Source organism: Medicago truncatula, chromosome 8 (assembly GCF_003473485.1).
Source record: "Medicago truncatula cultivar Jemalong A17 chromosome 8, MtrunA17r5.0-ANR, whole genome shotgun sequence".
NCBI lineage: Eukaryota > Viridiplantae > Streptophyta > Magnoliopsida > Fabales > Fabaceae > Medicago > Medicago truncatula.
In genome coordinates this window covers 6,501,458-6,514,336 of record NC_053049.1, presented here as the reverse complement: position 1 = coordinate 6,514,336, position 12,879 = coordinate 6,501,458, and the positions used below count along the sequence as shown (strand labels likewise).

The window sequence follows — 12,879 nt, the reverse complement described above, 5'->3', positions numbered from 1 at the left end:
TTCTCAAATGAGATATCAATGACATTTCTAAAAGGAACACGGAAAACAATCACACTCATCGACAAACAAGCTCAAAAAAGGTACAAGTGTCGCTTGATAACGGCAAAGAGAGTAATTTACAAAAAATACTTAGGCGGCCAATGGTTCAAATTTTGCCGAGAACATATGTTAGAGGTAGGTGATAAGTTAATTTTTTATCTAGAGAAGCCACCTAAAAATATGCACGTTCAAGTCGTTTCCAAACAAAGATTTGGTGTTCATGATCCGCACTTTCAACAAATCACCTTAACTCTAATCCTAGATTAGATTATCTTCACTCACCGATGCTACTTCTTTTTTTGATTTCATTTGATGTAAATATGAGTATCAATCATTTTTTGGTAACTCTATAACAACAACACTCTTTTTTATAATTTTGGATAATATGTATATTCACACATTATTGGTTCCTTTATTGGTTCCAATTGTTTTTATCCTATATATTATGTCAATTCCTAATCTCATAAACTGATTATATGCTCTATTAATCATCCCATACATATTTCATTAGCGCTACCGACAACGACTTTTGCCGTTGACATCACCATCTTTCATTTTGTTATTTCAATTTTGGCCAGATACAATTGTCTATCGTTGTCGACTTCGGCAACCTTTATATCAACCTTTATACTTGAGAAATTCTGATTAAATAAAAAATTGTCATTTTGACCCCTTAACCGGTAAAATTTGCCCAAAATCACGAGAGCGCAGGACTCTGTCCTGCGTTTGGTTTAGAAGCTCGTTTTCATGTGAAAAGATGTGGTTCTTTGTTGAATTTAGTGGGCATTTTTGTAAATTCACCATGCAGAGAGAGGGGGAGGGGATTTTTACAATTTCCCCATCTTCCTTCCACTAGCTCTCGGCTGAAACACCATAACCACCATACTCCACCATTCCAAACCAAAATTCGAGGAAATTCACACGCAATTGAAGGTTTAGAAGGAACTTAAATCATGAAGATTGAAGTGGAAGAAGACGAATTTTGGGGTTAGGATTTCAAATTGATAGAGAAGAAGATAGAAGGAGAAGCATCGAGAGAGAAAAGGAAAGAGTTAGAGGGAGAGATAAGGGTAAGACGAAAAGCAGGGGGGGAAGTGGGAGGATTAGTGTGTTAGAAAAGTATAAGGCTGCGAAAGATGGAAAATAAAAAGCTTCTCTCTCTGGTCAAATTGAAGAACAAAAATGCTTGCAAAGAAAAGATTGAAGGGTTTGAAGTGAAAGAGTGATTTTGCAGAGTAAAGGAGAAAAAGGATACATAAAGGATGATTTATTATGAGATCAAAATAGGGAAGATTTTACTACCTCAATCAATTGCATTACGAACTTCAAGATTTGATCAACTCAAAATTAAGTCGAGTAAATAATTGGGATTGTAACAAATTTATCTTATTGCTTTCAATATCAGTCAACTTTTGCTATCAATTCACTTTTATGTTTCTTTTAGCAATATAAGTTGTGGGAATAACCCTTGTTGAAACACTTTATTTTGAGAACCTAACATGATTTCTAAGATACAATGATCTGAAAAATAAAATGAAATTGTTGAAGAATAATTCATGATTTAAACTTTTGAAAGTATTGATTTTAAGGCGGGGAGCCTAATATGAACTATCTCAGGCGGGGAGCCTATCGTGGATTTTATTTAAGGCGGGAAGCATAATATGTATAATTAAAGGCGGGGAGCCTATTATTGATTTTAAGATGGAAGCCTAATATGAACTATTTCAGGCGGGGAGCTTAGTTTAGGTGGGGAGCCTATTGTCGATTTTATTTAAGGCGGGGAGTCTAATATGTATAATTAAAGGCAGGGAGCCTATTATTGATTTCAAGGCAAGGATTCTAATATGAACCATTACAGGCGGGGAGCCTATTATGAGTATTTAGAGGCGATGTGGCAATTATTTATTTTAAGGCAGGGAGCCTATTAGAGTTCTATTCGTGCAATGACCTTTGAAATTTTTCATATTTATGTGGATCAAAAACATTTAACCCTAAATGTGATTTGATAATTTATAGAGTCCGAGTTTAACTTTTGTATGATTTAGTGAAAATCTAGCTTTGCACGAAAAGTTCTTGAGTTTAGAGTTTAGGTATAACTTTTGTATGATTTAGCGATTTATAGATGAAAAATCCGGCTTTAAACTTTAAATTCTTGAGTTTGAATTTCAGTTTAAGTTTTGTATGATTTAGTGAAAAAAAAATCCAACTTTATATATGATTTAATCAACACCATATATAAAATGATGTATAATAGAAATTTTATTAATATTCGTGAAATTAAAAGAATGAAGATGTTAAATAGTGTAGTGTAGCGTAGTTGGCAGCAATAAACAATCACTCATCTTCCTTCATATTTATTGTTGGGTTGATAGGGTTTTACCCCTATAATATATGTTATTTTTGAATTTATACCCTGTAATTATATATATTTTTGATTTACTCCGTTGTAATTGTTTTTTTGATTTACCCCTAATAGGTCATTCCAAAACGAAAATTTCTAAAAAAAAAATTGATTTTTGAATGACCTATTAAGAAGTAAACAAAAAAAAAATTATAAAGGGGTAAATCAATTTTTTTTTTTTACAAGGAATAGAAATAACCTATATTACACGGGAGAAAACCCTATTAACCCTTTATTGTTTGTCTTTAATCACTTTCACTTGTAATATAACCTCGCTCTTTCATCACAATATTATGCAGGAAAGAAAACTTAAGAGAACTCCTAAGACATATGTTGAATACTGAATCAACACAAGAAGATTACGGGAAAAGAGATCTGGCAAAACGATGAAAACAAAGTGGAAGGAAAAGGAAGATGCATGGAATGCTATATATATATATATATAGCATAATATGAAACCAAATAAGACAAAATTGTACGTCCGGAAGTTTAGGCTTTTTGTGTAGCCTGTTGACTTTTGGACTTTTTTAAACCAATTATAAAAGAGGATGTGTTGATAGATAGATATAGCTGGTCAGTACAGCTAAAAATGTCATGTCATCTAGGACACTAAAGATCTAGTGCCAACCCAATATATCAAACCACCCCCTTAAATGACATGTACTAGACTTTTTTTTTTTTTTTTTATGGTTGGATTCGAAACTCATATCTTACTGTATTATGCGTTATCTCTATCATGTGAGTTAAATTTACGAGGACAACATCTACTAACCTAATACTAAATACATCACCCTTGATTGAAAAAAGATCAATAAAAAACTGCAATCAACCATGAAACAATAATTACCTATTAGCGTAAAACCATCTACTAATCAACCCATCTTAAATGGGGTAACACTTCGGTGACTTTGAGTTTGGTGATTTTGTCTATATCTCTCTTCTAACTAATAATTATCTCATTAAAATAATTTATTTTAATCACTCATATATTATTTTCTCGTCTAAAATACACTAAAGTCATTAAAGTTACAAAAATACAAAGTCATTCAAGTATTTTCTTGCTACTCCCTATTAAAAACTTTTTTTTTTTTCAAAAAATAATCTAAAATTCTGTAGAAATGCCACCTAGGATGAACGGTTGTTGAAAAATTCTAGTAAAAAGAGGTTTTTTGATGCATCAAAGACTTGCTGCAATTTTCCATTTTGGCTGAAAACAACCGACATGCAATGCAAGTGGGTCCTATAGGCCCTTTGATAAACGTACCGTTGAAACGTGAAGAAAAAGTAGTGGAAGATAAAACCAGAATATGTTAGCAGTGGGAAATTCCAAGGGTGTTACATACGAATGTTGGTGGAAGCTAGCTAGCAAGAAAGACCCTGGAAAAGGCTCAAATGTACGAATACTCCAATAACTATTTAAGCTGCAATATAATTCATTGCAATGTAAAGTTAGCATGTTAGTTTCATAGCAAGCAACAGTGCAAACAAAATACAAAATCCTTAGCAAGTTAGTTTTGGGCCTTTGGCTTTAACAATTTGAATGACTCGTAGTAGCATCCAAAGTGTCTCTTCAAATAGGAGGAAATGGAAATATGATGTGTTTGTGAGCTTTCGAGGCGAAGACACGCGCAACAATTTCACTGATCATCTTTTTGGTGCTCTTCATAAAAATCGCATTGTTGTCTTCAGGGATGATATAAACCTAAAAAAAGGGGGAAACATATCATCTGAGCTCCTACAAGCTATAAAAGAATCTCATATCTTGATTGTAATTTTCTCAAAAAACTATGCTTCTTCCACATGGTGCTTGCAAGAATTGGTAAATATTGCTGATTGCATCCATGTACAAGGACAAACTGTTCTACCTATTTTCTATGATGTGAGTCCATCTGAGGTACGAAAACAAACCGGAGATTATGAAAAACCCTTTCTTGAGCATGGAGAAAGATTCAAAGGAAACTTAGAGGCAGTGCAAAGATGGAGGGGAGCCCTAACACAAGTAGCCAATCTCTCTGGTTGGGATATAAAGGATAAGTAAGTAGTATTTTCTATGTTTGCCGCAAGTTGTGATCAACACTTTTAAGTTTATACTAACAAAATTTCAATGAACTTTTCAATTAATTTTTGGCTCTTGAATTGTTTTATCAATTAATCTTTGTTATTTATGTTCGTGGTTTTCATGTGATGATTTGGAATTTCTATTCTCTGGTCTTTTAGGTCACAATATGCGGAGATTGAAAAAATTATTAAAAAGGTAAGAAGCTTATTGGGAAATAAGACTGAAACTTTAACTGGTGATATAGTTGGGATGCACTCACAAGTGGAAGAATTACAAAACTTTCTGATTGATAAATCATTCATAACCAGCGAGATGGGGAGAATTTGTATGCATGATTTGTTCAAAGAACTTGGGAAGAGCATCGTTAGAGAAAAATCAATGAAAGAACCAAGAAAGTGGAACTGGTTGTGGGACTACAAAGATGTTCACAATGTTATCTCAGAAAACATGGTAAAGTAGTTATTATAATAAAATTATGGCTTAATGATGTGTTTCGTCCTTGCAATTAGGCGTCATTTAAAAATGGGTTAATTAAGTTTTTGGTCCCTATAAATATCTGCAGTTTTGGTTTTAGTCCCTATAAAAATAAATCACACTTTTTAGTCCCTACAAAATTTTCCGTTAGTGTTTTTAGTCCCTATAAAATTTTCCGTCAGCATTTTTAGTCCCTTTAAAATTTTCCGTCAGCATTTTTAGTCCCTGTCAAAAATTTCCATCAACATTTTTGGTCCCTAAAATGCTTAAGGAAAATGTCACAGGGACTAAAAAGTGTGATTTTATTTTGTAAGGACTAAAAACAAAACTGTGAATATTTATAGGGACTAAAAACTTAATTAACCCTTTAAAAATTAGTTCATGTAATCGCCAATCCTGACAATTTACCCTTGCATTGTTTAATCATTTAAAATTTTGTCCTTTGACCAACTTAATCACTACCAAGTTATCAAATTAACAAAATAGCATGGGAATTGACAAAAATACCCTCGTCTTTATAATGAGAAGAAGATGAAGACAGGGGTAAAAATGTCATTTTACGAATGGATGACGAGGATATTTTTATCCATTCCCATGTCATTTTGCTAATTTGATGACGTGGCAGTGATTAAGTTGATAAAAAGACGAAATTTTAAATGATTAAACAATGCAAGGGTAAATTGCCAGGATTAGCGATTATAGAGACTCATTTTTAAATGACGCCTAATTGCAAGGACGAAACACATCATTAAACCTAAAATTATTGCTCGCCATTTTTATATTATCCAAAAGAGCATATGAAAATCAGTTAAAAAGAACTTGTGGACATGTTTCCATAAACTCTCATAAATAGTCTTTCTTGGTGGTGGCCGGGGTTTGAACCCCGAACATTGCATATATTATGCATTGTTCCTATCGGCTGAGTTAAACTCACGAGGACCTCGTAAATAGTCTTTATGTCAATTGATAAATTTCAATTAGTCAATATAAATATGTCCTTAATCTACAATGGGAATATGTTGGTGTTTCAGGTTAGTGGACCAGAAACAACAGTAGAACTTAATGTGACCATGCATTGTGAGGCTTGTGCTGAACAACTCAAGAGAAAGATACTCCAAATGAGAGGTATAATTTGTTTATGAAAAATGCTAACAAGTATCCCTAGAGTATTGTTTAAGTATCCAAAATTAGTAGTTTTTATCTTGGAAATTGTATAATTATTACTTTTATATATGTTTGACTTGTATTTTATGGACAAACTTTCTTTTAGTAGATTTCTTAAATAATGCTCTTAGAACACTTGTTAACAAGACCCTTTGTTTATTCTTGATTTCAATGTACTCCCTCTGTCCCTTAATAGATGACCTAGTTGACAATATACATTATTGACTTGACATACTTTGATCATACTTTTCTACTAATTCATAAAGATAAATAATATCATGTAAGATGTTGTTGGATTCGTCTCGATGAATATTTTTAAAATATTAAATTTTTATAATTTTTTTTAGTAGAGAATTGAAGATATCAAAGATAAAACATATGCATTGATACGTGTGTCAGAGTCAACTAGGTCATATATTGAGGGACGGTGGGAGTAATTGTTACACGATATAACCACATGTACCAATTTTTATCTTTGATATCTTCAATTCTCTACTAAAAAAAATTATAAAAATTTAATATTTTAAAATATTCATCGAGACGAATCCAACAACATCTTACATGATATTATTTATCTTTATGAATTAGTAGAAAAGTATCGTCAAAATATCTCAAATCAATAATGTATATTGTCAACTAGGTCATCTATTAAGGGACAGAGAGACTATAATTTGGGCATGTCCATCTTTTCATGTTTTGCATCATCATATTGCCAAGTCAGCATGAATTGATGATGATCCCTCTTATCGTGGCATTCTTTTGAGCAAATTGTTTGGTGATTGTGTAATGTATGCCCCATGCCCCATTGTGAAAGTTACTCACAAAATTTATTTGCATTAATTAATGTAAAAACTTGTATTGATTAATGTAGGAGTTCAAACAGCAGTGGCAGAGTTTAGCACAAGGAAAGTAACTGTGACAGGAACAATGGATGCAAACAAGCTAGTGGATTATGTCTATAAAAAAACCAAAAAACAAGCAAAAATAGTTCCTAAACCAGAACCTGAACCAGAAAAGAAAGAAGAAGAAAACAAAGAAGGTGAAAAACCTGCAGATGAAGAAGAAGCTAAGCCAGAAGAGAATGAAGGTGAAACAGCTGCAGAAGAAGACGTTAAGCCAGAAGAGAATGAAAGTGAAAAACCTGCAGATGAAGAAGAAGCTAAGCCAGAACAGAATGAAGGTGAAAAAGCTGCAGCAGAAGAAGAAACTAAGCCAGAAGAGAAACCAACAGAGGAACCAAAGAAAGAAGAGGAGGGTGAGAATAAAGAAGAAATGGGGGGTGAAGAAAGCAAAGAAGAAACCAAGAAAAAAGAGAGTGGTGCTGTGGTTAATATTGATGAAGGAATGATGTATTATTATCAATATCCTCCACTTTATGTGATTGAACGTACTCCACCTCCTCAACTATTCAGTGATGAAAATCCTAATGCATGCAGCATTTCATAAAGTCATCATATGAATAACAGAGAGAACAATATGATATTTTTTGTGTTTTGTTGATGGAATATGTAGAGGAGAAAATGTGCCTAAATGGAATCATCACATGATGATAATAAGTTGATCAATGATATATCGTTCTGTCTATTTTATGTACGTACGATATATTATTATTAGGCTAAAATATGATTTTGGTCACTGCAAATATGTTACGTTTTGGTTTTAGTCCCTGTAATTTTATTTTTTTTGTTTTTGATCCATGCAAATATATCTCATTTTGGTTTTGGTCCCTGACCCCACTTTTGTGATTATTTAAACACGTGGCACATTATGACTGAACCCATTTATTAGAAAATTAATCTTGCAAAATCTTTTGATTTTTGAAAAGGTCCCTGCAAAATATTTTGCTTTTGAAATAGTCCTATTTTCAAAATCTTTTGATTTTTGAAAAGGACTATTTTCAAAAGCAAAATATTTTGCAGGGACCAAAAACAACAATTTTTTTTTACAGGAACTAAAACCAAAACGAGGCATATTTGCAGGGACGAAAGCCATATTTTAGCCTAATAATAATAATATACTAGTCATAGATCAATGTTGTACAAATGCACCATAAAAAAAAAAATTGTTGTACAAATGCTTGTGAAATATGAGTATCCTCAAGTTGCGTTTCATGCATTTGGTTTTGCTGCAGTAATGATACTACGGGGATTCGTTAATTGGACACTAAAATTACGCGTGTTGAAATATGAATATGTTTTCAACAATGAAGAAGTGAGAATTAACTCATCAAAACTTCAAAAATTTATAAACATATAAGTTTCAAAAACGTTACCAATGAAGGAAGACAAGTAAAAGATCAAGCTTATAAGATCAAAAGTTATTACGACCTGCCGTAATGCCAGGCTACGATCCTAACATTTTTAAGAAATAAATTTAGTGGTTTCTTCTCTTGGACATTTGGATGATCACTTATAATTTTGAAGGTGAGAAATTCTAGGCTATAAACAGGACAAGGCTAACATTAATTTCACACCAAAATTTACCTAGAACTCTTAATCTTGTACTCGTTTTCAATCAGTTTCATTTTATTGCTTTATCTATTTTATTAGGTAGCTCATCACCATGATGAGTTAATAGTCTTTATTTGTCTTGAGATCATGGAAGGTAGTCCTATGACAATCTTTTCATAATCCCATTATTTTCTTTTCTTAAAGGAATTCAATACCCAATCTATCCTTAATGAGTTTAAAATATTAGGTATCGACCAAAAGACAAAAGGTTGTTGCTAGAAATATAAGTCTAGATAAAAGGTTCAAAACATGAGAATAGCTAGGAACATTTGGATGAAAGGGGTAATCGGGTTTAATGTTCGAGCCAACGTAGAAACCATGAGAATAGGGAGCTATGTTGGTGAGACACTTCTTTGTTTCTTTAGAGATTACCTCATGTTTAGGTAGTGGATATCCGAGGCTTAATAAAGGAATAAGATTTAAAATTTTCATTGTAGAGATCAAAGGTTTTTTCGATGAGAATAAAAAATGAGGTTCTAGTAATCTAGAATTTAAGTATAAGATAAGATAACTAAAATTTAGTCTTTATATATAAATCAAATTTAGGTATAAAGGATTGATTTAAATTTCCCTGAAGTTTTTTTACTACTTTTTACACCTATAGGATTAAGCAGAAAAAAAAAACTCAACGATGCAAAATGTTATCTTATCTTATATATCAATTACCATATGGAAATTGAATTTACTACCCATATTCATATGGGTTGGCATTGGTACGAATCTTCTTTTAAATGCAGATTAATTTACATATCAGAACCTTACCTGTATGGCCTCCTATAAAGTACAAACACCATGTGTTCCACAAGCCATATTATGATCCATTATTGATCCACCACATGCAAATCGATCAAAGGGAAAAGAGCTGTCAAATATTTCTAGCAGCATTATTATATATATATATATATATATATATATATATATATATTTTTTTTTTAACAACTTATATTCTTTTTTTTTAGTCAAGCAGCAGCATGATTATATGTATAGGTAGAAATAATTCATTTTCCATTTAATGCCTCTGGTTGCATTATTTTCCCGTCAGTGTATTGATTTATTTAACTGCCACTATCAATTTAAAATATCAATGCAAATTATTGTGAGTCTTTGCAATTATATTTGCTCTCTCTTTTTTACAAATAATTATTTTTGCCCTCTTAATAATTGTCCATTAGCCAAGAATAAAGATGTACCTTTCATTTTTAATTTGTCATAATTAATCGTACTTACCGTAAAAGAGAGCATCAAACTGGGGACTGGAGCAATCCAAGCGCAAAAGGTCATCAATATGAAACAAATCTTAAGCCATAACTCTGCTACTACCCTACACGGACCCACCATGCAACCCATATAGCTATGATTCATCACAATAACAGTACGATAGATTACTCCTCACCAAGAAGACAACTCCTCAATGAAGTTAAAAACAAACCAATACATGTATGGAATGGAACCATGGACCCTATCTTTTACTAAAGTTGTAGATATTTTTTTTTCAATGGTGGGTTTTCTTAGAAATCAAAGTCAATCCTAACATAGTTACACAAATCGATTTGTGAGATGATGATTGTAATATCTCTAACGATTTTTTTTTTTTTTCAATTGTGGGTGTTCTTAGAAATTATGATCGAGTCTAACACAGTCACACAAAATCGACTTGTGAGATGATTGTAACATCCCTCACGACTTTTTTTTCTTCAAATGGTGGGTGTTCTTAGAAATCATGGTTGAGTCTACAACAATCACACAAAACCGACTTGTGAGATGAGAATTGTAACATCCCTGACGACTTAAGCATTGCCGACTGACCCCACAAACCAACATGAGTTTTTTTAGTGTGCTTTGTTTTCACTCGTATGCTTTCTAGAAAACTTCCAAGAAGGTCACCCATACCAAAATTGCTCCAAGTCAAGTACACTTAAATTTGTAGTTCTTATGAAATGGCTATGAAAAAGATGCATCTTGTTGGTATAGGTAGTACCAAACAATTTTTATAAGTCTCCTTTAACCATGCAGTTCCATACCCGCACAGTCTCAGAATCCCTCTCATTCTGATATGATTTGGTTTGCCTGGAAGCTGTCAGGAGCTGCTCATTGTCATGCCTTGTGCACTGGCAACCACTCCCGATCCTCGCCAGCCTCGAGTGTTACATGCCCACCGGCTTCCGCGTGGTTCGTCCCCGAACCACATCGTATTGTGAGAGGTATGCTATGATACCACTTTAACATCCCAGACGACTTTCAGTATTGCCGACTGGCCCCACAAACCAACACAAGTCTTTTTAGCGTGCTTTGTCCTCACTCGTATGCTTTTTGAGAAACTTCCCAAAAGGCCACTTATCTCAAAATTGCTTCAAGTCAAGCACACCTAACAATGGATTTCTTATGAAATGACTACCAAAAGGAAGATGCAACTTGTTGGTATAAGTAGTACCAAACAATTCATATTAGTATACTTTTAAACATGTAGTCCCATACATGCACTCTCTCAGAATTCCTCTCATTCTGATGTGATTCAATTTGCCTAGACACTATCAGGAGCCGCTCACTGTCATGCTTTGTGCACCGGCGACCACTCCCCGTGTAACACCCCAATTTTTAATATTAGTTTATTAGTATTATTATTAGATGATATTAATATTAATATTATCAATAGTATTGATTTGTTTGATATTATTAATTTAATTATTAGAATTTTTTGAGAGAATAAGAAAGTAGAGTGCGAACGGAGGTGGATTAGTAAAATTAGGTAGAAAAGAGGTGTAATTAGTAAGATGAGAAGTGTTTTAATGATTTAAGCAGAGGGGAGTGTAAATAGCAAGACAGTCTAGTTAGCTGATAGTAATCTAAAAATATTAGTAACAAACTTAGCTGATTATTATAAATAGACGAGAACATTAGAAAATTAGAGTTACAACAAACAGAAAATTATATCAAAGAAAAACTAGGGTTGTGGAGAGAAAAAGCAAGATGACACACAAAGAAGAACCTGGAGAGAGATTTTACTATAGAAATTCATCAAATTCTCCGAACTAGAGGTAAAAGGGAGTCTCTATTCACCATAAGGATCACCATAAGGATTGTATGAACATGTGGGTAGTGAATGGTTTAGTTTCTATTGATTTTTTTTTTACGATCTTTTAATAAATTCATGTTAAATTCGTGTTATAATTTGTTGATATGATTTTGGGTATGTTCTTATTTTATTCATGATGTGCTAAATTCATGATTCAATTGTAGTTACGTTGTGTTCCTTCCAGCTGTTTGTGTGTCTGTCTTATTAAGATTGTTGTGAACCCTTGTTTTAATTTCGGGGCTTTTGGCTTTTGTTTTTATCGAATCCAAAATTACATATTTTAAAATTTGTGCTTGCTGTTTCCGAATTATGATGTTTTGCATCCCATTATACTTTTGTTATATTTAATTTTGAGTGAATGCCAATTTGTGAGAATTGGTTTGTGTGGACTATTAAACTTTCATTCAGTGATCGAAATAATTTATTTTCTTTGTTACACATGATTTACCATTTAAGTTAGAATTTCATCTCTTCATGAAAAATGGTATCAGAGCAGACCTCTTTCAGTATGATGTGGTTCGAGGACAAACCAAGTGGAAGTTGGTGGGCATGTAACACCCACGTCTGACGAGGGCGAGGAGTGGTCGCCGGTGCACAAGGCACGATAATGAGCGGCTCCCAACAACTTCTAGAGTAATCGAATCACATTGGAATGAGAGGAATCATGAGGCCGTGTAGGTATGGAACTACATGGTTGAAGGAAGGCTTATAAGAATTGTTTGGTACTACCTATATCAACAAGATGCATTTTCTTTTTGGTAGCTCATTCCATAACAACTCCACAGTTAAGCGTGCTTGACTTGGAGTAGTCTTTGGATGGGTGACTGATGTAGTATTTTTGCATCAAACAATAGTAAGTATTTATATCGTCTCCTCAGGGACTAGTGCGATATCGCGGACCGTTCGACACCAAATATCATTTCAAGTTAAACGATAGTTGATTGTTTGTTTTAGTAACTGAATTGCAAATGATAAAATTGAGATTAATAGGGCGTAAAACTCGTTAGGATTAGAGTTCCTTGATCGAGCGTCGCACGTAACCTAATGATCATACATGGATTCTAGCTTTTCTTTGATATTATCACGTATCCCTCGACAACACCATTCGTGTCCAAACAATATTGTGAAATCAATTGTATCATTCAATGGTCGATGTCTC

General features: G+C 33.1%; 1 protein-coding gene across 1 annotated transcript; it reads left to right on the top strand.

Annotated features, from left to right (window-relative positions):
- Positions 1-3,743: 3,743 nt before the first annotated feature.
- Positions 3,744-7,796, top strand: LOC11419911 (disease resistance protein RUN1). The gene is made up of 4 exons (XM_003627156.4): positions 3,744-4,474; positions 4,658-4,949; positions 6,005-6,098; positions 7,009-7,796. Exons 1-4 carry the CDS (start codon positions 3,981-3,983, stop codon positions 7,581-7,583), a joined length of 1,455 nt encoding a protein of 484 aa, XP_003627204.3. The 5' UTR covers positions 3,744-3,980; the 3' UTR covers positions 7,584-7,796.
- Positions 7,797-12,879: the final 5,083 nt, after the last annotated feature.